We start from the raw sequence: 24,426 nt of genomic DNA on the forward strand, positions 1-24,426 counted from the left end.
TGTTTAGGTCTGGGGTTTCTAAATGTGCAGGTTGGTCTGAGAACTAAATATTTTTCTCTGCTGGACAAATATCAAGGATATTGGGATCCTAGGTACAGCCATGTAGAGGTGTCATTTGTACCAAAATTAATCATTAAAATTTCAGTCATATTAGATTATGTTAACACATTCTGGTAACTGTTCTCGCATCACTTCATTACTACAGTCAAAGCTGGCCCCTGAGTGGTGAACTTCTCAGGGCAGATGTGTTGAGCTCTCAGTCCAACAGAGATCATCATGGAGCTCCTCATTGTTAAGGCCACTATCCGCTGCACTCAGGCTGAAGCTCAGGGCTTGAGTTTGAGCCAAGGGTCCACAATGGTGAGGATGGACAGAATGGAGGAGGTCAGCCCACAGGCTCCCACAAAGCCAGGGCCGGTGGAGTAGAGCCCCAGGCGGTCCAGAGGGATAAACAGGTCACAGCTGTTCTTGATCAGATCCAGCAGCAGTGGAGGGTTATGGTGCAGCACACTGAGCATGAGCTGTAGCTGTGAGACAACACTCGGGGCAGTGTGGGGCTCTTCTGCTTTAGTTGCCCTGCAGCGAGTCTCGCTCTCCATGAGTAGACGCACCTCGTACATGTCCCGCACTAAATTCAGGATCAGAGTGAACAAGTAATACCTGTGAATACAAACACACAAACATGGACATATTCAACAAACTAAAGGATAGACACATCAACTGAAGTTAAACACCCTGTATATATGGAGTCCTTTGATGTGAGACCCGTCTCCACCTAACATTTTGGTTGTACAAGTTCTTGAATAAGCATTTGTGTTGTGACAGTGGGGCTGACCTGAAGGACCTCTGGCTCCACTTGTGCTGGTCCAGTCTGAACAGGAGACCTGTCTTGGAGGCCCACAGCAGGTTGTCACAGGCAAAGTACATGGCCCTATTGAGGTGGCTGAGTGTGAGGCAGAGGCGCAGCACACTGTCCTTCAGGTGGATGCTCCTCTTGGCAGCTTCCAGAGCCTCAACAGAGTTCCCCAGGCGCAGCACTGCGGGAAAATAAGGACATGCTGGATTTACATGTCAAACATCCTTTGCTACTGTCCATCTACTTCTGTTCCAACAATACACAACAATGTGATTTCCTTCCCTCGCTCATGCTTCCTTCATGGTTTCCTTCCCTTGCTTCCTCTGAGCTTGGAAACACCATTTAATATGGTGTATTTGATTGACAGGTGAAAAATGGAGGAATGAGGAAAGGAATCAAGGAGAAGGAAGTGAGGAAAGAAATGAGATGCAACAAGAAGGAAGTGAGGAAAGAGAAATGAGATGTGGCCATTTTGGGATGTGGTGTGTACAGGTGTGTTACTCACACTTCCTGGTTAAGCTCATGTGCCCCTCCAGCTGGGAGATGGTGAGGCGCACCTGCTCCCCGGAGCCTGCTTTGTGCACAGTGTACCCCAGCAGAGTGCAGGTATACTGTGCTGCCCTGACAACACAGCAGTGCATCACCATCACTCATGAGTTATACAAAAATCTATTTTTAATCTTAAATATGACAGAATATATCATATAGGCTTATAACAACAGTCAGCAGCACCAACTTGGATAAACTTACTTAGCATCGATGTGGTCTGTTAACACTAACTGACAGGGTCAACTAGGGGTCACTACGGGTGGTTTAATACTCTGATTGCTTCAAATGTGTATTCAAAAGTTACTTGCGACTACAATATACAGAACATGGTAAACATTCTATCACTCTCTCCTTGGCCCAGACTTGTCCTGAACACTGTCCTGAACACTCTCCTTGGCCTGCTCAGACATTACTTGAAAATAGGGTGACCAGCCGTCTCTATTTACCTGGAACAGTCCAAGTTTTGAGCCCAGAGTCCCCTAACCCTGTAGATTTATCCAAAACCAGCGATTTGTCCCAGTTTTATAGCAGAAATGTCCCAGTTGTCCCTATTTTTGACCCATTTGATCCCTACCAAAGAAAGACGGGCATAAATTGTCATTTGTTTAGCAAGTATACAGAAAAACGAGTTTGAAAATGACAAAGCAAAGATGTCCTCAGTTGCACTCTCAGATTGTACTGACTCACAGGTGAGCAGTGAATGAACCGAGTACATAAGAGTTTTTCTGTCACGCACTCTTTTCATGGTTTTATTACAAACCACAGCAAACCGGGCTGTCCCAGTGTTTGATTTTAAAATACCTGAAGAGCCTCTCCTTGGCCTGGCTCTGTGCATTGAAGCGCATCCAGGAGTCCATTATTGTTGCGTTTCAGGTCACCAACATTGATTAATATTGTTTATCTTCAGTCTCAGCTGTGCGCAGTGGAGTTTTAACTCTTGAGAACGATGTTTGGCATAGATTTAGCCCAAGGACTTAGCTGTTAGCTTCTTCCACCGAGCCCCATGTAAACACACACCTCCAGAGCGCACTCGGAAGTGTAGAGCGCCGCTCACAGGACAGTGTGAGTATTACACTCTGACCGTGTGTGTACTGCGCATGTGCGCAGCTGCCTCCGTTCCTGTGTCAAATCTCGCTGTCCACTAATGTATGCCTTTTACCACTATTTTAAAGGGAATTAAACCCGCAAACAAAATCCTCTTGCGACCATACACATTTATCCTTTCCAATATTGCTATTGACGATAAAACATGTGCAGGACAAACATCAACTACTGCCTAAATAAGTAAGCTATAACAAAATAAACTAAATAAGATACAATTGCATGAATAAAAAGCGCTTATAAGAACTAGAACTCAACCAAAGCACAGCCCTGCGTAAAAGGTGTAAACCCTGGACATATCCCCGAGTAGTTTGTATTCATCATCCAAATCCCTGCCCTTCCTTTGAGTTCGTGCGTGAATCCAGAGTTTCATTTCTTAACATGAAACAATCCGTGAAGAGCTGCACGTGTACTCCAGTAGAAAGAAAGAAAAAAGAAAAAGAAAACGCCAGTGGAAGCGGTAATTGAGGTGATCTGTCTCTGGAGAGGTGCAGAGACCCTCTGGACGCGCACTGGGTCAGACTGTTAAAGGTAAAACGCCATGAATGAAGGAACTATGCAGAGCGCTCTGGTGTTTCATTTCCCCGTTTGTTGTTCACGTTTACAACGTTAAGTACAGTACTTTACTACTTTACTTTGTTACGTTCCATCACTTGCCGTGTATTTGTCAATAAAAACTAACAAACAACGAGACCCAGAGATGCATTTCCATAGATTTATTTATTACTTGCAGCCTCTTTTGCCGACTTGTAAAACACATAGACCAGAGTGCACTCTGGGTGAGCCTATCTGAACCACCACCTGTCCCCTAGGACCCACACACACAACCACAAGCACAAAAGGTGCGATGGTGAACTAAAATTACACAAAGAAAAATTTGCAAAACATAAGAAATATTATCACTACCAAAATATATATTAAATATGCCAATTAAACCCCAAATAAATAGGCAAAATAATTTCCCAGAAGCAAAAATAATAGACTAATCCTAGAACAAACAAAAACAGACAAATAGCTCCTACACTCTGGCCCCTAACTGTGCATTAAATCACAATTACTATTCAACTGAACTATGACCCATTCTAAGGTAATGTCACTATCATTTATGTGTCAGGCATTAAGTACATTTTTTTTATCTTCTTTTTTCTTCTTTATGCACCAGCAAGAGAACAGGAAAGGTGGAACTTTGGAAAAGGAGCAGGGTAGAGACAGACATCTCTGCCTGCCGCTTCCAGCAGAAGGCAGAGCTTGGTGACTTTTGGTCTTGAGCTGCACAGAACAAACCAGTCCTCTTGAGTCAGTGTTTACTGCCAGCATTCTGTCCATCTGTCAGCATCCTCTGGGAGCAGCGGCATCTGCAACCAGCACTGTGTCGGTCTCATTCACTTCTGTCTTTCCTGCCTGATGGATAAGTATTCAGACAGCCATCTTTTCCAAAATCTTTCTGTTCATATATTGCAAGATAGCATAAAGTGGCTTTGTTAAAATGCCACTTTATGCTATCTTGCACCAAAGTCCTTTGAATTTTGTTTTGATTCAAAGCAGCCAGACTCTCTTTAGGCTCCCTGTTTGGCTTCCACAAAATTTGTGCCATTATCTGACCACGAGTGGTGAGACACATACAAATGACCCCATACCTTTTGACGAGGCTCCTGTCCTTTTTAACATCACTGTGGCCAAAATAGTCTTCTTCAGCATCAGGGAATGGAGCTTTGTTTGGAATTACTCTTTTCAGAGACAGATCGGCCATTTTTTGTTTCATCAGCTTTCCTCTGTTTCTTTTGCAGGTGCCACATTCGGACAGGACTTTTCTGGCAGCAGAGTTTGCATTGATTATTCAGTAACGTTGATGCAGCCTGGACAACATGTGGTTCCTTCCTGTGTGGCCAAGCTGATGGTGAATATGGTGCAGGATTAATGTTGGCACATGCATGTCTTTACTCAGGACGGTAGAACGCTTGGATTCCAGAGGCAGAGCTGCTTTGTTGATGTGACCACCTACTCAGAGCACTCCATTGTCCAGCACTGGATCCAGCCTGTACAGATAGCTTTCTTTAGAGATGTACTTATTTGGTCTGAGTTGACAGATTTAAGATTTGAACTTTGAACTGAATGATGACCTGCTCTGCTTTAGCCAGATCTTCACATGTCAAATATTGTTCTTTTACTGTGCCTTTAGACTGCTGTATTTTTTGTGCCACATTTTGCTATTTGTTGTTTTTGTCATTTTCTGAGAGTGAAAACACATTTCTTTTCTGTGACAGCACTTTGAGGTCTTTCATCTTTATAAACCAGGCAAATTTTTCTTCAGCTTCACAGAGGATGAAGAGTATGAGGAAACTGGTAGGACTGTTCTCCTCCACAACAGCACTGACTGTTACATCTTCACTTCAGGGTCAGCAGCAGGGATAGGATCATGGTGTACAGTATTGTTCAAAATAATAGCAGTACAATATCCAGGTTTTTAGTATATTTTTATTGCTACATGGCAAACAAGTTACCAGTAGGTGCAGTAGATTCTCAGAAAACAAACCCAGTATTCATGATATGCACGCCCTTAAGGCTGTGCCACTGGGCAACTAGTTGAAAGGAGTGTGTTAAAAAAAAAAAAAAATAGCAGCGTGGCATCCAATCAGTGAGATCATCAATTATGTGAAAAAAAAAAACAGGTGTGAATCAGGTGGCCCCAATTTAAGGATGAAGCCAGCACATGCATTTGAGAAAAACGGGTCTTTCAAGACATTGTTCAGAAGAACGGCGTAGTTTGATTAAAAAGTTGATTGGAAGACTTCTGGGTGAGCAACGAGAGAGATGGCAGTCTAATTCTGTCCTCTTGCCAGTATATAGCAAATTAAACCCCTCTCAGCAACTAAGACAACTGAATTCAACAACTATAAAGCAGAATGAGTGGGGGAGACAAACAAGAAGGACAACTAACTCGATGTGCCCGAAACAAAGCACTGGAACAAGTGGAAAGTGAAGGAAACGTGGAGTGCACTGAAGCTAACATGCTACCTGCTAACGCCCCAGCGTGGCAGGAGATGCTACCAGAACTAGTAACAATATTGGAAGATTTAAAACAGGAAATAAAAACAGATTTGCCTCATTTAAAGAAGAAATGAAGGCAGATATCAGGAACGAATCTGATGCATTCAGAGCTGAAATAAACAAGAAACCTTCTGACAATGAGAAGGAGTTACAGAAGCAGAAAGCGGCTATAAAAGAAGCACAAACACATATTTGTGAAGCTGAAGAGTGGGATTTAGAAGTTAAGGAAATATTGCCAATGCTTCTTATGGAACAAAAGATGTTAAAAGACAAACTAACGGATTTGGAGGGAAGGTCAAGGCGAAACAACGTGCCCATTTTTGGAGTACCAGAGGGCGCGGAGGGAGACTCGCCCCCCCGCTATGTGGAGGAGCTGCTGCGGAGAGAGTTGGATTTACTCGCGGAGACCCAGCTCAAGATTCAACGCACACACAGGGCTTTGGGTGAAAGACCGACACACGGAGCGACACCACGGTCTATGATTGTGAACTTTCTCCAGTTTGACACGAAAGAGTTGATACTCAAGAAAGCCTGGCAGAAGCGTTTGAAAATAGATGGAAAACCAATATTCTTTGATCACGATTATGCCCAAGATGTGGTTCAAAAACGAAACGCTTATGGAGGCATAAAGAAGGCGCTAAAAGAAAATGGGGTCAGATTTCAGACACCTATGACAAAGATAAGAATTCACTGGACGGACGGGACCAGAACATATGGAAATCCACATGATGCAGCTGAGGAAATGAAGAAACGGGGTTATGATGTGATGGCTGGATCTACGGAGAGAGAAGACGAGGTGCAGCGGAGGATTCAACAGGCCTGGTCATGGGAACGCGCACACAGGATACACGGAGCAGATCTCCAGGACGGAGAGCGAGGGAGAGACTACGGGAGTTTCGGAGATAAAATATAAGAGATTGATGGGAGGTAACTGCTAATAGGAAAACAAACAAATACATTTAAATATTAAAGAATAAATAAAAAGTTTACCGATATAAACACTACTAAAATAGACAAGCATGTGGAAATCCGGCAGTACGCTTCTCTTTAAAAAAAATTATAATAAAAAAAATGATACTGGCAAGAGGGAATTGAAAGTAGTTGGACATAGTAGAATGGAAGTTAGACTTTTTGAGTCAACACTTATATCTACACAGGGGCCCTTCTTTTGTGGGAGGCTTTACCTCTCCCCTACCAACAGGACACTAGGGTCACCCATAGGCCCAGACTTTTACCAGGGGGTACTATTCTTTAACATTTTAGTTAGGGTTCATAATGTTCACTAGGTTGTTACGGTCATGCTGTCAGTATTTTTTTCCTTGGTTAAAGATGTGTACCAGTAAAGTGAAGATTGTCTCTCTGAACGTGAATGGCTTAAATAATCCAATTAAAAGGGGCAAGGTTCCTAAAAAGTTGAGAAGGAAAAGGCAGACATAATTTACCTACAAGAAACTCATCTGTCTGATACAGAGCATGAAAAATTAAGTATGCTAGGTTATAGAAATTTATTTTATAGTTCATTTAAAGGAGGTAGTAAACATGGAGTAGCAATCTTAATACATAACAATATAAAATTTGGGGGCCTGAAAGAAATTAAAGACAGAGAAGGTAGATATATATATTAGTTAAGGGGAAACTAGAAGAATATGTGGTTACATTGTTGAATGTTGAATGCTCCACCTGAATCTGATAAATCCTTTTATAAATCTGTATTTGACATAGTGACTATGGAAACAGAAGGAACATTAATATGCTGTGGAGATTGGAACATTGTCTTGAATCATACTTTAGACTCAAGTAATAAGAAAAACAGTAGAACATATTTGTCACGATATATCAATACAACATTAAATGAATTGGGGATCATAGATGTCTGGCGAGAATGTCATCCATTAGAGAGGGACTGCTACTCGGCACCACACTCAACTTATACAAGAATAGACTACATTTTCATGAACAATGAAGACAGGTTTAGAATATTAGAATGTAAGATAAGAGCAGCTGATCTGTCAGATCACTGTGCATTGAGTCTAACATTGGACCTTAGTAGAAAAATTAAAAATACAAACTGGAGACTCAATATTGGAAAGCTTAACAATAAACAATAACTATAAAAAAGAAAACTGTAATAGAGAAACAGATCCCACAATGGTATAGGATGCTATGAAGGCAGTAATGAGAGGCAAACTGATATCACATGCAGCACATACTAAAAAAAGAAAAATGTTAGACTATCAGACTGCCACAGAGGAATTAGAAAAACTTGAAAAACTACATAAGAAATATAACAATCCAGAGATACTTGATAAGATTAAAGAAACAAGGGGAAAAATTGATAAGATATTAACAGAAGAAGTGGAAAAAATATTAGGTTTCTGAAACAACATTATGAAGGAGGATCAAAATTAACAAAATCACTTGCGAGATGTTTGAGAAATAAACAACAATCTAACACTATCTACAAAATAAGAGAGCCTATAATGGAAAACTTAGCTTACAAACCAGAAGAAATTGAAAAAACATTTGAAAAATATTATTCTAAACTTTATTCCCAACCTAAATCAGCAGATGAGACAATTAGAGCTTTTTTAAACTCATTAGATTTACCAAATATAGGAGTGTCCCAAAATTCAATATTATGTTCGCCCATCACAGAAAAAGAACTAGAAAGTACAATAAAATGAATGAAGTCCAACAAGACCCCTGGAACGGATGGGTTCCCAGTGGAATGGTACAGGACCTTCAAAGAAGAGTTGAACCCATTATTATTATCATCGTTTAACCATACTCTGAAAAATGGAGTTTTACCTCCCTCGTGGAGAGAAGCAATAATTATGATTATCCATAAAGAGGGCAAGAACAAAGAATATTTTGAAATTATAGACCAATATCAATATTAAACTGTGACTACAAAATATATACGTCAATTATCTAATCAATCTAATAGATTCCAAACATTTCTTTCCGATATGATAGATGAGGATCAGGCAGGTTTTATTAGAGGACGACAAACCCAAGACAATATAAGGAGGACTTTACATATAATTGAACAAGCACAAAAAACAAACGAAAACACACTTCTTTTGAGTCTGGATGCCGAAAAGGCTTTTGACTGCGTTGGCTGGAGATTTTTGTATTGCTGTTTGGAAAGATTTGGTCTTAATTCACAGTTAATCAATTGTGTCAGGACACTGTACCAAGATCCAAAAGCGAGACTAAAGATAAATGGCAGTCTCACAAACTGGTTTACCCTAGAAAGATCTGCGAGACAGGGGTGCAGCTTGTCACCAACCCTCTTTGCAATATTTATTCAACCATTGGCACAAGCTATAAGGCAGGAAGAGGGAATAATAGGAATAAAAATTAAGGACACAGAACACAAGGTGGGGCTATTTGCTGACGATGTCTTAATTTATTTAAAACAACCAGATGTATGTTTGCCTAAATTAATGGACTTAATAAATTATTTTGGCTATCTATCAGGTTATAAACGCAGGTTCTCCTCTTAAACTGTAATTCTCCATTAAAAATATCGCAGCAATATAATTTCAAGTGGAATAAAAAATCAATAGACTACTTGGGAATAAAGATTACAAATAATTTTAACACATTATATGAGACCAACAATAAACCCTTGAACCAACAAATATACAAAGACATGGAAAGATGGGAGGTTTTATTGTTAGATCTACATGCCAGAATCGAGACAATTAAGATGAATGTCCTGCTGAGAATTTTGTATCTTTTCCAGTCCCTGCCAGTGTCAATACCAGCTAATCAATTTGTGGAGTAACAAAAATATCTCAAGATTCATATGGAATGGAGCCAAACCAAGAATTAAATTTTCAACACTTCAATTACCAAAAAATGAGGGTGGATTGGCCCTGCCAAATCTAGAAGAGTATTTCTATGCAGCCCAGCTCAAATCTTTGATTTGTTGGTGTGACTCTGAATGCACGGCCAAGTGGAAACAAATTGAGGTGAATAATGTTTACCATGTACAAGCAATGATTGCAAACAAAAGACTGTTTAAAGAAAATTAATCTACATTAGATTCCATAACCAAGTTCACTCTGGATGTCTGGTTCAGAATTGTAAAAAGATTCAAAATAGAGAAAGAGATTAAACTTTTAAGTTGGCTAGCATATGATACAAATTTTAAACCAGGAATTATGAATACCAAATTTAAAGAGTGGGCAAATAAAGGATTGAACATTATAGGAACATTCATTAAGGAAGGGGAGTTGGTAAGCTTTCAAAATATAAAGCACAGATTTGATTTAGAACATCAGGAATTCTATATGTACCTGCAAGTGAGAAACTATTATCAAAAAGTGATCAGACCGGACCTCCCGAGTGAATTAAATATAATCACTGCAATACTTTGGGATGCATATAAGAACAAGTGCAAAAATTATATCTAAATGGTATAAAGGTTTGGGGGTTAACAGGAAAAATACATCGTTATACATTAGGGATAAATGGGTGAAAGAAATAAAAGAAGAAATAAGTGATGATAACTGGTACAAAATTTGTCAAAACCAGATAACCTCAACTAATTCAACAAATTGGAGAATCTTCTGCTGGATGAACCTAATCAGATTTTTTATCACACCAAAAATTTAAAAAGCATCTCTATCAGTGGATCAACCATGTTGGAGACATTGTGGGGAGTATAATGTGGGACATGCACATGTGTTTTGGCAGTGCAGCAAGGTGTCACTATTTTGGGAAACTTTGGGTAAGGAAATGGAGAAAATACTTGGCTACACACTACCAAGAACATGCATAACCACTGGCTAACCACTGAAGCACACTTCCCAAAAAAGGACTATTATTTATTCAAGATATTATTGGCAGCATCAAAAAAGCCATTACACACAAATGGCATAAGGAAGATCCGCCTACGCTGGGCAACTGGAAGGACATTGTGGAAGAAATTTGAGTTATGGAGAAGCTCACATATATTATAAGGTTACAAAGAGAGAAATACCAAGAACACTGGGAAAATTGATATTGTATTTAAATGACAGCTGACCAATTATTCACTGTTATTTTGTTATGTGGCGTTGGTATTTTTGCTTGAAAACAATAAAATATAAGTTTAAAAAAAAATAAAGTTGATTGGAGAGGGGAAAACCTATAAAGAGGTGCAAAAAATGATAGGCTTTTCAGCTAAAACAATCTCCAATGCCTTAAAATGGAGAGCAAAACAAGACAGACGTGGAAGAAAACGAAAGACAACCATCAAAATGGATCAAAGCATAATCAGAATGTCCATCAGCTCAGGCACCAGTTTAGCATGTTCATTACAAATCATGTCCTCAACAAATGTAGTGTAATAGTGTAAGTAGTGTAATTTTCGTCAAACTTTCTTTTCAAACTTTGGAGACGTTGCTCTGCAATACGGAGGTTATGTGGTAAGTTGACATTTTGCTACTGAAAAAGGCAGGTCTATGCAGTAATGTCTATCAATTAATGAGTAATCAAAAATACGTGCTCTACTACAACTGTTCCAATGTTACCTCTGTGCCGTCAGCTGTTTTTAATTGGATGAAATTTGTCCCTGACACTATTTGGAAAAAAAGGATGGACTTTGAACCAAAAGTTTATGATACATAATAAGATGAGAGATGTCTCCTTTAAACTAATGTATAAAATTTACCCTACTAATTAATTTATGATAAAATTTACCCTACTAATCAGTTTATGCTAAAATATATCATATTTTGGGGCATTCTTTACACTTTTTGTAAAGAATGCTTGTCTTTAAACATTAAAAAAAAAAACAAAAAAAAAAAAAAAAAACACTTCCTCCGCGCACCACAAATAGTTGGGGTGCGCGGAGGCCGTGCCTCCCACCACAGTGCACGCGCTCTGTTAAAATAGTGTTCGTTAACCAAAGGACAATTAAATCATCCTTGTCTCATGCAGAAAAGGACAATTAAATAGTTTCTCTTTATTTTAATATAGGTTCACTCCATATGTTCTGCAAGTTAAATTTGTGTTTTTGTGTGCTTAATGACGTTTTTTGCTTGCATTTATAATTTCATGCGCTGCATGCTTTGCATGGCTTGCTATTTTTGTTTTGCAGTTATTTGCATGGTTTGCTATGCTTATTATAATTTGTGTGCTTAATTTGGGCTTTGTATTATTTTTAACTATTGTTTAATTTGTCCTGCATCTTGCAGATGACTTCCAATGCCAACTAATCTGAGGACACACAAAAATGGGGAAATTACTCCTACACCACTGTTAATGTTTTCAATTTGTGTTACCATCGCGAGTCCTCCTTACCCTATAAAAGACAAAGAAGAACAGCAGCTTACAGAAGCTGTGGAGGGCTATATGGCTTGAGGCTGTTGCATGCAAGCGAACATTACGTCCTTAAATAATAGACTGTTGCATTAGTATTGTTCAGACTTTTATTAGCACAAACATGTATTTTTTTGTACAACATGCAAAAGCACATTTAATTAGGTCAAAGATACATTTCATGAATATCCCTCCAACCAGACCACATTCATGTACACGTTATTTTTTGTGTAGAGCACACTGGGGTAGGTTGAGACACTTTTTTGCTTTGGTGGTTTTATATATACAGTCTGTTTTTTGTCAAAATAATGCCATATGAACAAAAAAAAAGCCATATACATTTTAGGGGAAGTTGAACCACCACATTAAAGCTTGACCGATGGACCAAAGCGAATACATACTTAAATTTATACTTTTGAAAGGTTTTATACAGAAAAAAATGTACACAATATTTTTGTAAATATGTAATCTCAGAGTACCATTTTTACATATAAGGGAGTATGTGTGGATCAGCTTACCCCAAAGTAATGATGTAGGCTACATAATTAAACTGTATCTGTCCACCAACTAGATCTGTTTACATTTTACTGATGCACACCAGACTCCACATTTACACCCAACCTCCTGGTTATTCCAGCTTAACTAAGGACAAGGGACAAGATCATGGTTGAAATGAGTTTCCTCCACAGGGTGGCTGAGCGCTCTCTTAAAAATACGGCGATGAACTCGGTACCAAAGGAAAAAATCAGTGTAGAGCTGCTGCTCCTCCACGTGTGGAGGAGCCAGATGAGATTGCTTGGGTATCTGTTCTGGATACCTCCTGGACACCACCCCTGGGCATGTCTCATCGGGAGGAGACTCCAGGGAAGACCCGGAACATGCTGGAGGGATTGTCTCTCGGCAGGCCTGGGAGTGCCTCAGGACAGTGTGAACACAGAACAGACATCAAGGTGCACAGGAGAAGACTTCAGGATGCACTGGGGGAGCAAGCACGGGGACCTCAGTGTGCACTGGGGGAGCACACGGGGACCTCAGGAGGGACCTCAGGGTAAACTGGGGGAGCGGGAGGCAAACACCCCTGACGCCTCCAACATAGTTTTTCTGCGTGCTGTTTCCTTGGCCACATTGTGGTTGAGTCTTCGTAGACGTTCCTGTAGACGCATTCAATGCCACAATAATCATTTAACAAACTAGAAATTCTTTGAGCAGTAAATATATATACAATAGGATTTTATGTTTCAAATCACACCATCTTAGTTGTGTAATTGGTAATGGGTTGGGGAACCTTTTTGTCACAGTATATTCCCATTCAACTTTTGTAAATTGTTTTCCTTATTTATTATACAATCTGAAAGGAAGCTCTTGCTGAAGTTAGACAGTAGGTGCTTTACACTGCATTACAAGGTGGCCTATTTATCTTGCCCAAGGACGTAATCGTCGTATGGACTCAACTTCTGGGTTTGTGGGTAAATACTCAACTTCTGAGCCACTGTTGCCTCAAACAGAGAGTTGTAAAAGTCCATAAAACAAATGCGCTCCAAATGAACCAGCTGGTACCTCACCTGAGCATTCTGGAGGATATTATTCACTAAAACCACCCTCCGTCTCGCGTTGAGCAGCTTTTTCACATAGGGATCCAAGTCCAAAGCAACCCTCTGGTGCTCATTTATACGACACAGTTCTGTGAACCACAGGCCACAGATTACACAAGCAAGCAACAATATTAATTTCTTTTAACTACAATAAAAGAGCATACCTGTGGCTAGATTATCAATGTGTTCTCTTAGTTCCACCTGACTTTCTCTGTAGATTTTGCAAGAGAACAAAATATGAGACTGGTGAGATGGAGACAGCTGCACAGAACAGACCTGGAGTTGTGTTTTGTTTCATTTACAAATGTGGAGCACAAGAATCCTATATTTAGGCTGAGTTCTTCTCTCAAATGGAAAACACTCTGTTCCAACTTGTGATGTCTTCACTAAAATCATTTAGATCAGGAGCGTCAAACTCATTTCAACAAAATGGTTGCTCTCAAAGGGCCAGATGTAACTACCTGTAAGATAAATGTCACTAAATGTAACCAAATTTAATGTAAAATAAATGCAACTACTTTTGAATGTTGTTAATTAACCGTTTCTATATTTAATACTTATTCAAGTTACAAATATTGCATAGAGATTTGCATAGATATGAAAACATGGCTGTTTAACTGTGTATCTAATGATAAAGTGACATATTAAAACAGTCATACCTTGTAATTTACTTTGTCGCAGGCCACATAAAATGACATGGCGGGCCGCATTTGGCCCACGAGCCTTGAGTTTGACACATGTGATTTAGATGATTTCAGACCTGGAATTGACAATCTCTACTGAACTAAAGGCAAAAGGAAATGTAGACAAACTAATTATGATAAAGGTTACCTCAAACGTGTGTGAATCAAAACAAAACACTACTCAAGCCATGTTTATGATGAGATAACAACATCTGAAGGTGGTTTAAGGCGTGCAAGTATCAATTTTATGTAATACAGGATCTTTTAAAAGTGCTAAGCTCGTGTGTACCTGACAGAGTGTACGTGCAGGTCCAGCTGCTGAATGGCGGGTTTGAGGAGGTCAATCAAACCCTCAGCCAGAACATCTTTACTGCTAGTATTCTCTAATAACGCTGCTGAAGCCATCTCAGTCGAAAATCATGAGTGTGCTGTACAGTCAAACGGAAAACAATAGTCACGGGACCCGGAAGCGGTCAGGTGATAAAGAGACGCACGCATGCGCACTCCTGGTCTAACCGACGCTCCATTTTAAGAGAAAGGCACAGCTCCTTAACGCGACCACCTCGTACAAAAAACTCAGAAAGACCTTTTGTTCTTTGGTGTGACTTTACTTCCAAAGACACATTAGAAAAGCACACGCCACAGCTGACCGCGTGAGCGTTTTAGAGGGCTGTTCACAAACATAACCCCGCAGTGCTAACACATCGGGCTAGGAAAAAGCATCCGGGCCTTTGCAGAACATTTGGTGAGTCACAGAACCGCAACTTCATCTGGACAGTTTAGTGACCACATGTTTCCTGGTGGTTGTGGATCTGTTTGGACTGTTGTATTGTTAGTGTAGTCATCACCGTAAGTAATATTAAATCGATTCTAAGGCTTAATCAGTGTTTCCCCTTAAGAGAGGAGACTATTGTGCCCTCCATAGTGTAAAACAAGCCATTTTAACCTGTAAGCGAGGTTTGTTTTGTAGAGGTAATAAGTGACATTTATACACCAAAATATTGTGTGTGGAAACACTGCTTAACGGTACTCGTGGTTTAGGTTATAATAACCTGTGTTGCTCTGTGTTCCCCCAGGAGCCGGAAGGTGAAGCCTGCCAAAATGAGTGCTGCCTCGTCCCAAAAAGTTGTGTTGAAAAGCACAACCAAAGTGTCCCTGAATGAGCGGTGAGACGTCATGCACGCTGTCAGCAACACAAACTGGGCCTGTGGTGTACCCCTGTGCACACTACTGCACATTCCACAGTGTTCAAATGCCTTTAATTTTGGGTTTAGCCAGGTTGACCTTCTCTAAAACAAGCATGATTTTTGAAAGAGGTGAACGTGTGTGTGGTCATATTGACATGGCCCACACCTTTGTTCTTGCACTCTCTGTCCTGGTGGAAAGAATTTTACAACCAACTAAAATATGGGGAGCCTATAAGTAAGGCAGCGGCAAATAACGCACTTGAATAAAGCACACACGATGTCCTCGATTCTGACTTTAGTTTCCTTGTCCCTTTGACAGAGGGCCCAGTCCAAGCATAGACGTGACCAGGTGCCCCACAGCTCTCGGTGAGTGGAATGACCTGAGTTACGGTCTTTGCTGTAAGTGGCTGGGTTCCCAAGCACCTCATGTCCAGGCCTCCCCCAACAAGGACTAAACTCGAGGCACGTAAGGGGCACAATGTGCTTACTATTGCTCTCTCTCCCTCTCGCTCCTGTCTGTTATTTTTAGGTTAGTTTTCTGTTAAAGGTTGCCACTGCAATTGGTAACTACATTAACACCACAAAGAGTGTGTGCAAGCAAGTGGAGGCTGGAAAGCGGCTGCATAAATTAAGACATGACATTGATGTGGAACCCTGCTTCCTCCACCCGTATGTCCTCCTTTTACTTCCTCCCTTTTTTCCTCCCAATTTTAAGCTTTACTAACATGCTGAAGAACAAGCAGCCCACTCCAGTAAACATTCGAGCCACCATGCAACAACAACACATGGCAAGTGCTCGCAATCGCCGCCTTGCCCAGCAAATGGAGAACCGCCCTTCAGTGCAAGCTGCTTTGAACCATAAGCAGGTGAGTTCTCTCACACTATGTCCGGAATACACAACCAGCACTTTTTTTACTATACACATTAGAGCTCCACAAGTAATTGTAATTGAATCAAAATTGCAATTTGATTTGTCCAAATATTTCCAACATTTGTGATTTGATAATTGTGTCAATAGATAAACAATAGGGCAAATTATTCTCTTTTATAGAAAAATCAGATGCACCGATCCTGCTCTTTTGGTTCCCGTTACAATGTCATGCCCTCAAGTATCTGCTTAAAACAGAAATAAAATGTTTTCTTCAGTTTCTGCACTGGTATTGGCTAATATCGGTAATCAGCAAATGAGATAAATAACTGTGCCAAAACACATTTGGATCAGATTTGTCTTATTTCAAGTAACTACTGAACAGCTCTGTATAAAAGTTCATTATCAGACTTTTTGGAAGTCCAGCTAGGAAATAGTCTTATTACATCAAATTGTATCCAATCAGTATCAGCGGCAATATCTCTATTTTATGGATCCACTGATTTTATGTGTATATATAATCATACACACACTTAATTTTTAAATACCACAAAGTTTGAGTTAATAATTTATGAATAACTGTTTAGAGCTAAGCCTATAAGCTTAGTTTATTATTATTTTTCTTGTTTTATTTAGATGTATAAAAGCAAAATCTCCCTCTTTACTTCTCCAGTCTGTGTGTCATCAACACGTTGCTGTCTCCTCCTGTAGAAGCAGCAGCAGCAGCGATAGTTCAGTGTCTCCTCCTCAGCCCCCCTGCACTCTGCTCACAGGCACTACCCTCTCTTCTCCTCCATTTAACTAAAACTAACTTGGAGACATGTCTAAACTCATCATTTGGGAGGAAAACTAGTATTCATCACAGGTCGTGTGTGAATATTGGGCCTATATATTGGTGCACCCCTGTGTGGTTTAGTTTCAGTTTATATTTTAGTCTTCTGAAATATTAATGCTCCAGTAGATTTTCTGTGTGTTCCCAGTTTTTAACCAATTCACAAATCTAATTTAAAAATAATTTGAACGTGATGATGGTAAAGAAATGTTGCATTTTATCACAAACTGAATGTGCTCAGAGCTTGAAGCAGCGGCTGGGAAAGGGCAACATCCAGGCTCGACTTGGCAGGCCAGTGGGACTGATGAGAGGAGCTGTAGGAGGCAGAGGACTACGCGGGATTGGACGAGGCATGGGGCGTGGGCGGGGCCGTGGAGGACCTGTGCTTAGAGGAGCTCTATCTCTCAGAGGTAACTTGTTCCTACACTAGTATTTGAAGGGATTAACCCTGGATCAAAATGTACCTTTTTCCTATCTTCATGTTTAATCATTGAAGAATGCATTGTCATTACCAGATTTAGCTTAGCACCCATCCTGCTGATTAGTCAGAACAGATCACACAGTGCACCACCACTGAATGAGAGTTTATTTAATACTAGATTTTTATAAATTTGTATTTAGGACTGAAAGAAGTTTGATTAATTGCAACTAACCCATTATTTAAATAGTTATAATTTAGTAATTGATTATTCTTTTTTTTTTTTAACTATACGTTGACTCCAAAACATAACATGCTGAGAGAAGAGGTTTTAGGAACCCAACCTGACAGAAAATGTGTTTCTTTTTAATGAACAACCAGTTATGTAGTAAATGTACTCCATGTTCTCTAGAGGCATCTCGTTAGCTTAATCTTGATCAGATTTATAGTAAATATCATTCAAGGGCATTTTGCAATCTAAAGAACTAATCGTTTTAATGAAAAGAGTAATTGACACATTAATCGAATTGCCAAAATAATCATTAGTTACAACCCTATTTGTATTATAGCAAGGGTGATAATTTTACCTGTTTTCTCTGGGACCTCAATAAACATATCTAATGTGCAAAGACTAGTTATGTTTGTTTTTTCCTGCAATAAATTCTATATTTCCCTAACCCTTATATTTTCATTACTTTTGTCTCCTATAACTTCACAGTCTAAAGACCCTACTACTTTAATATGGTAAAACCATTCTTTTACTGAAAAAAAATGCAGTATTACACAGGTTAATATAAAGGCTAGTCCTTTGTGTCAGTGGGTATGTTAATGATTTACAGGCTCACTATTTCGCTGACTGTTTTTAGTGCAGTTTTGCATGCTTTTGTTTCACAGCGCATGAACTCACATTGTGTTCTGTGTACTGATTGGCAAAGGGACTGTAGACCATTGTCAATCTCTTCTGTGCCGTTTCTCCTGTACAGTACAGAATTCGTTTAGCCAAATTTAACATAAATGTTGGATTGCAGTGTAACTCTGAAGTGCTGTATGTTTGCAAGTTTTCTCCCCGACAAAACCCACATCGTTGTTGAAACATTCTGCACCAACAAATTTCAGAAACACTTTGGACTTAAGTGTATCTCTGCATGGAGAGGTGCCTCTGCGGATACCGCTTGAGCAGAAGCACGTGAACAACAAATTTAAAGCGATCATTGAGGAAGGGGGATATAATATATGAAGGTTTGAACTTTGAGAGTGTTTAAACGAGAGAAATGTGAGATGATGTTAATGCATGTGTGAGAAAAGTGTATAAAGTGTGTGGTGAGGGGTTTTACAGCCTTAAAACATATATAATAATTGTAAAAAATAAAGCTGACTACTTCATGGATTTCACTTATTGAGGGTTATTTTTAGAATGTAACCCCCACGATAAACGAGGGACCATTGTACATCAAATATATCAAGTAAGATGTATGGAATTACACAAAGAATGTGACTTGGATGAGCAGCCAAACGTCTTCACTCCTACAACTTTTTGTCCAGTTGAGATTTTTTTTCTTTTGCTATTGATCAAACCTGGATGACTGAGGGATTACTGTACACAGATATCTAAACTGGTTTGTCCATTCGTCCCGGTTTGAAGGGGGTGACGAGACGATCAGAAGGGCATCTGTTCTTGTGTGCAGATTTCTGCTACACGTGCGATCTATGAGGAGAAAGTTATAAATCACTGTATTTTTCTACGCACATGAAGTTTTGAGTTTTGTTACTACAACTCTTAGAGTTCCACGCACTGTTTTATAAAGATGACACAAAACTCCATGTCTGTTTTGTGTCATCTCAAAAGCGACCACTGTATAGCTTATGTTCCTCAAATATATTGCCTGTGTATTTTTGAGAGGGAAACTTTGCAGTCAAATAGCTTTTCTGTGCTTTATTCCCTACTTCAGGCAAACGCATGGGTGGAGTGCCAATGCGAGGCCGTGGATCTGCTGGAAGAGTGGCCATGAGAAGAGGAGGCCGGCAGCGTGGAGGCATGCCAGGACGTGGAGGGGCCTTGTCCAGAGGAGGAGCTCGCGGAGGAGCTGCTAGGGGTATCCTCAAACTCCCTTATGCTAATATTCAGCTCATTACAATGTTCACTTTGGGCTTAATGCCAAGAGGCCACACAATGTAACTTAAAGGGCTGGATTAGCCTACTGCTTTCTGCTGGTTGGCTTGTGCCAGTTTACCCTAAATCACAGTGCTGGACGGTTACCGTCCCACTCCAAATTTTCAGACCAGTGAAATGTCAAATAAAATCTGTCTTTTATCACATTCTACTAGATATTTGTCCCATCTAAGCAAGATTCAGGACTATGGACTTTACTTTGCGCGGCAGTAGCAGCTTTTAATTTTTGTTTCTACATATTTAATGAAGACTCAGGCATCAACATTAGGATCCATATAAAATTCATCAGGTCTGTTTTCCACAGACTTGAAATGGTTAAATGAGGAGCAATCCCAGAGTTGCAGAAGATGATTAAAGACCAGTTAAACAAGGGCATGCCCTTACTGTCTTGAAGTAAGGGCATGCCCTGGTTTCGCCCCACACTAGAGCTGGGAGATATGGGGGAAAAAAATGTTTAGTTTGTTTTTGATAAATCACTATTTCAATTTTATTTAGTCTTTCGAAAAACAAAAGCCTTTTTGTATTGATGTATATCATGAACATAAATGGTGCAGACTTTTAATTGGTGCCATTTAATATAAAAGAATGAGTCAAATTCCTCAAGTCTTGTCTTCTCCAAACCACATGCTTTTACTGACGGGATTGGCTGTAGACCTTTTGATTAAAACAAACCAACCATATACCGTATTTTCCAAACTATACATCGCTCACACCAGTGAATATCCATCCATCCATTTTCTTCCGTTTATCTGGGGCCGGCTCACGGGGGCAGCAGTCTAAGCAGGGACTCCCAGACTTCCCTCACCCCGAACACGTCCTCCAGCTCCTCTGGTGGGACCCCAAGGCTTTCCCAGGCCAGCCGAGAAACATAGTCCCTCCAGCGTGTCTTGGGTCCCCCTCCCGGTGGGACATGCCCCGAACACCTCCCTAGGGAGGCGTCCAGGAGGCATTCTTAACAGATGCCCGAACCACCTCAACTGGTTCCTCTTGACGTGCAAGAGCAATGGCTCTACTCTGAGCTCCTCCCCTGTGACCGAGCTCCTCACCCTATCCTCTGTAGGGTGGCCAGGCTCACCCTTAGGAAAACGCTGCTTGTATCTATGATCTTGTCATTTTGGTCATTACCCAGAACTCATGACTATAGGTGAAGGTAGGAACGTAGATAGACCAGTAAATCGAGAGCTTTGCCTTTGGTCTCAGCTCTTTCTTTACCACAACAGACCAATACAGCGACTGCATCACTGCAGACGCTGCACTGATCCGCCTGTCAATCTCATGCTCCATCCTTCCATCACTCGTGAACAAGACCCCAAGATACTTGAACTCCTCCACTTGAGGCAGAGACTCTCCACCCTCCCAGAGAGGGCAAGCCAGCTTTTTCCAGTCGAGTACTGTGGCCTCGGATTTGGAGGCCTGTACCTAGAAATTCTGTCCATAAGTACAATGAACAGAACCGGTAACAAAGGGCAGCCCTGGGGTAGTTCAACATGCACCGAGAACAGGTCTGGCTTACTGCTGCCAATGTGAACACAGCTCCTGCTCCGGTCATACAGGCCCTTAGCAGAGAGCCCCGGACCACATACTCCCAGAGCACCTCCCAAAGGAAACCGTGAGGGACCCGGTCAAATGCCTTCTCCAGATCCACAAAGCACATGTGGACTGGTTGGGCAAACTCCCGTGAGTCCTTGAGGACCCGATGGAGAGTATAGAGCTGGTCCAGTGGTCCCCGACCGGGATGAATACCACACTGCTCCTCCTGAATCTGAGGTTCGACTATCGGTTGGATTGTCCTCTCCAGTACCCTGAAATAGACCTTGACCGGGAAGGCTGTGGCGTGCGATTCCCTTGTAATTGGAACACACTCTCCGGTCCCCCTTCTTATACAGAGGGACCACCACCCCAGTCTGTCAATCCAGTAGCACTGTCCCCGACTGCCACGCGATGTTGCAGAGACGTGTCAGTCAAGACGTCCCCACAGCATCCAGAGACTTGAGGTACTCGGGACAGATCTCATCCACGTCTGGAGCCTTGTCCCCGAGGAGCTTGGCACCCACCTCGGTGATTTCAGCCAGCGTGATGGACCACCCTCCAGTGTTGGTGAAGCAGTGCTTCCCCCTCCTGAGGCGTCGGACAGTTTGCCAGAATTTCTTTGTGGAAGTGTGATAGTCATCCCCCATGGCCTCCCCGAACTCCTCCCAACCCCGAGTTTTTGCCTGTGCGACCGCACAAGCCGCGGCATGCTTGGCCTGCCGGTACTCATCAGCTGCCTCAGGAGTCCCACGAGTCAACAAGGCTCGATAGGACTCCTTCAGCCTCACGGCATCCCTTACTTCCGGTGTCCACCACTAGGTTTGGGGGTTGCCTCCGCAACAAGCACCGCAGACCTTACAAGCACAGCTACGAGCAGCTGTATCGACAATAGAGCTGGAGAACATGGCCCACTCAAGAGTCCATGTCCCCAGCCTCCCCCGGGATCAGGGAGAAGCTCTCCTGGATGTGTGAGTTGAAGACCCTCCTGAGTCCTGACAGAAGGCTCTGCCAGACGTTCCCAGCAGACCCTCACAATACATTTGGGCCTGCCAGGTCTATCTGGCTTCCTCCTCCGCCAGCGGATCCAAGGCCAGGTACTCACTGTTGTGTCGGCCTACGGGCCAAACAGCAGTGCAGAGACCTGTTCAGGGACGCGATCCTCTTGTTCACCTGGGTGAACTCCAACATGTGGCGGCTGAGCTCTGGGGCAAGGAGCAAGCCCACACCAGCTCACCGCCGCTCCCGCGAGCAACGCCAGAAAAATGGAGAATCCAGCCCCTCTCGAGGAGTTGGGTTCCAGAGCTCAAGTTGTGCTTGGAGGTGAGGCTGACTGTATCTAACCGGTAACACTCAGGCTCCCCCCCCCCCCAGCGAGGTGACATTCCATGTCCCGAGATTCGGTCTCCATGTCCAGGGATCCGGTCGTCGAGACCCCTGCCTTCGACTGCCAAAGAATAAATGCGTTATAATGAACAAAAAAGCATGCATAATTTGCACTGGACCATAAGCGCATATATGGCGCGATTTTGGGGGAAATTTATTTTACAAAATCCGAGACCAAGAACAGACGTCTTATCTTTCTGGTATGTTTATGTAAGATAGTATAGTTATCTGATTAACTATTTTACTACTAACGTAACATATGCCGGCTTGTCCACAAACACGAGAGTTTTTTTCACTGATGTTTACAGTGGTCTTACTACTTCATCACAGTTTACACCGTTCACACTAGCATAAAAGGCTGAAACAGAAAACAGGAAGTAGTTTTCGTGACCTTAAACTAGACTTATGATAAACTAAACATTTACAATATTGTTCCAAATGAAACATTATCACCTTCATGGTCTTATAAATGAAGGGGACATGAATCACGTGAAATAACTTTTTTTATTTTTATTTTTTATACATATTTAAATTTTCTTACAGGTATTAGAATAACACCAGCACCATCTAATGGTCAAACAAGTGAACTATATCATGTATAATCAACCATTACCATAGACAGCAAACTGAATATGTCTCTGGTATGTTAATGTTGGCTTGTTTTTTATGCTTTAGTTATCTGATGTGTGTTAATGTTACAAGTTTACTCTGGATCTCACTTCACATCACTAAATCCATTGAATTCTTCATACTGTGTTGCTTTGGTAGTGAGGATTCTAATCAGATGGGGTTCTTTTTAGGTTTAAAATGACTGGGTTTTACCATTGAATCTGGTAACCTAAATCATGTGAGGCTCATTTTTCTGTAATTAAGAATAAATCAGCATTAGAATTATCCGAAAAGGCTATATTTGATTTGAACAGGGTCACCTTGTATGACATTTATGAAATTTAAAATGCAGTCCTTACTTACAGTTCCTTTTGAACTTTCCATCTAGGTGATGTGCCACCTCCAGAAAGTTGGTGTTGTAATGATAATAATAAATTATTATTATTATTTAATGTGCACTGTGTATCTTTCAGGCCGCGGGGGCTTGAGGGGCCGGGGTGGTTTTGGAGGCCGTGGGGGCAGAGGCAGAGGGCGTGGCCGTGGCTTGGGTCGCCCCACAGTGACCCGGGAGCAGTTGGACAACCAGCTGGATGCCTACATGTCAAAGACCAAGGGCCATCTGGATGCAGAGCTGGATGCCTACATGGCACAGGCAGATCCTGATGCCATGGAGTGACCTGAGCTGGCCTACACTGGTCTCTGGCTTTTTTATTTTTTATTTTAGCGTTACTCTTGCTTCTCAGTGTATTTATTTTTGTTAACTGCACAAAGTCAAAACTTTTAAATTCTGTTTTGTACTGAAAATATATACTGTTTACTTTGTAGGGTCCAATTTGTCTTTTTTATCTCGACAAATTGTTAGGTTTTATTCAAATGATACGGTTTTAAAAGACTTTTAAAGAAAACCTTTAAAAAATATGCATTCAGAGGAAAAAAAACTGACCTGCCATGGCATTTTCTGACCGATTCTTTTTTTTTTATTAATCATTACTAATGACTAATGTTATGGTTGGCTCTATTTTGAGGTATTTTTGTGAATGTGTAAAATGCGAGTGATGTCCGCGGTGGGGAGAAATTGCCTATAAATAAAAAGATGTTTGAACAATCTGTGTTTGTATTCTCTTGGCAAGTATGTTGTAAACTTGCGCCAAATAAAGTTGTCAATGGATTATAAAAACGTTTTAGGAAGTAACTTCTTTGGTGTGTGCGTCCTGTAGGGGGCAGTAAGCTCAGACCGGTCCGAGAGTCATTATCCCACTAAAGAGCTGATTTTCAGCACTGCTTA

At 41.1% G+C, this 24,426-nt stretch overlaps 3 protein-coding genes across 6 annotated transcripts in view; 1 reads left to right on the forward strand and 2 right to left on the reverse strand.

The window, feature by feature from the left end:
• Positions 1 to 2,450, reverse strand: part of pex11b (peroxisomal biogenesis factor 11 beta) — a 217,894-nt gene extending 215,444 nt beyond the window's left edge. Inside the window, exons 1-4 of one of the 3 annotated variants that reach the window (XM_055225301.1) lie at positions 2,207 to 2,427; positions 1,362 to 1,477; positions 836 to 1,037; positions 315 to 660 (exon numbers count right to left, since the gene is read on the reverse strand). In XM_055225301.1, the coding sequence (XP_055081276.1) occupies positions 327 to 660; positions 836 to 1,037; positions 1,362 to 1,477; positions 2,207 to 2,262 (708 nt within the window). In that variant the 5' untranslated portion in view covers positions 2,263 to 2,427 and the 3' untranslated portion in view covers positions 315 to 326. Of the gene's footprint in view, positions 1 to 59; positions 661 to 835; positions 1,038 to 1,361; positions 1,478 to 2,206 lie in introns of those variants that run through there. The other 2 variants (XM_033991504.2, XM_055225302.1) reach the window with 2 other exon arrangements.
• A 9,514-nt stretch (positions 2,451 to 11,964) lies between these two features.
• Positions 11,965 to 14,600, reverse strand: snapin (SNAP associated protein). The gene is made up of 4 exons (XM_033991506.2): positions 14,434 to 14,600; positions 13,626 to 13,672; positions 13,432 to 13,550; positions 11,965 to 13,020 (listed from the first exon to the last, which is right to left on the reverse strand). The coding sequence occupies exons 1-4, from the start codon at positions 14,547 to 14,549 to the stop codon at positions 12,913 to 12,915; spliced, it is 390 nt and encodes a 129-aa protein (XP_033847397.1). The 5' UTR covers positions 14,550 to 14,600; the 3' UTR covers positions 11,965 to 12,912.
• A 40-nt stretch (positions 14,601 to 14,640) lies between these two features.
• Positions 14,641 to 24,116, forward strand: chtopa (chromatin target of PRMT1a). 2 transcript variants are annotated; one of them, XM_033991511.2, is made up of 6 exons: positions 14,641 to 14,889; positions 15,221 to 15,310; positions 16,047 to 16,197; positions 17,273 to 17,441; positions 19,399 to 19,542; positions 23,615 to 24,116. In XM_033991511.2, exons 2-6 carry the CDS (start codon positions 15,246 to 15,248, stop codon positions 23,815 to 23,817), a joined length of 732 nt encoding a protein of 243 aa, XP_033847402.1. In that variant the 5' UTR covers positions 14,641 to 14,889; positions 15,221 to 15,245; the 3' UTR covers positions 23,818 to 24,116. The 2 variants fall into 2 exon arrangements, with proteins under 2 accessions (XP_033847402.1, XP_055081385.1); XM_055225410.1 differs by having other exon boundaries at positions 15,221 to 16,197.
• Positions 24,117 to 24,426: the final 310 nt, after the last annotated feature.

The sequence above is a fragment of the Periophthalmus magnuspinnatus genome, chromosome 11 (assembly GCF_009829125.3).
Source record: "Periophthalmus magnuspinnatus isolate fPerMag1 chromosome 11, fPerMag1.2.pri, whole genome shotgun sequence".
In the NCBI taxonomy this organism is placed as follows: domain Eukaryota; kingdom Metazoa; phylum Chordata; class Actinopteri; order Gobiiformes; family Gobiidae; genus Periophthalmus; species Periophthalmus magnuspinnatus.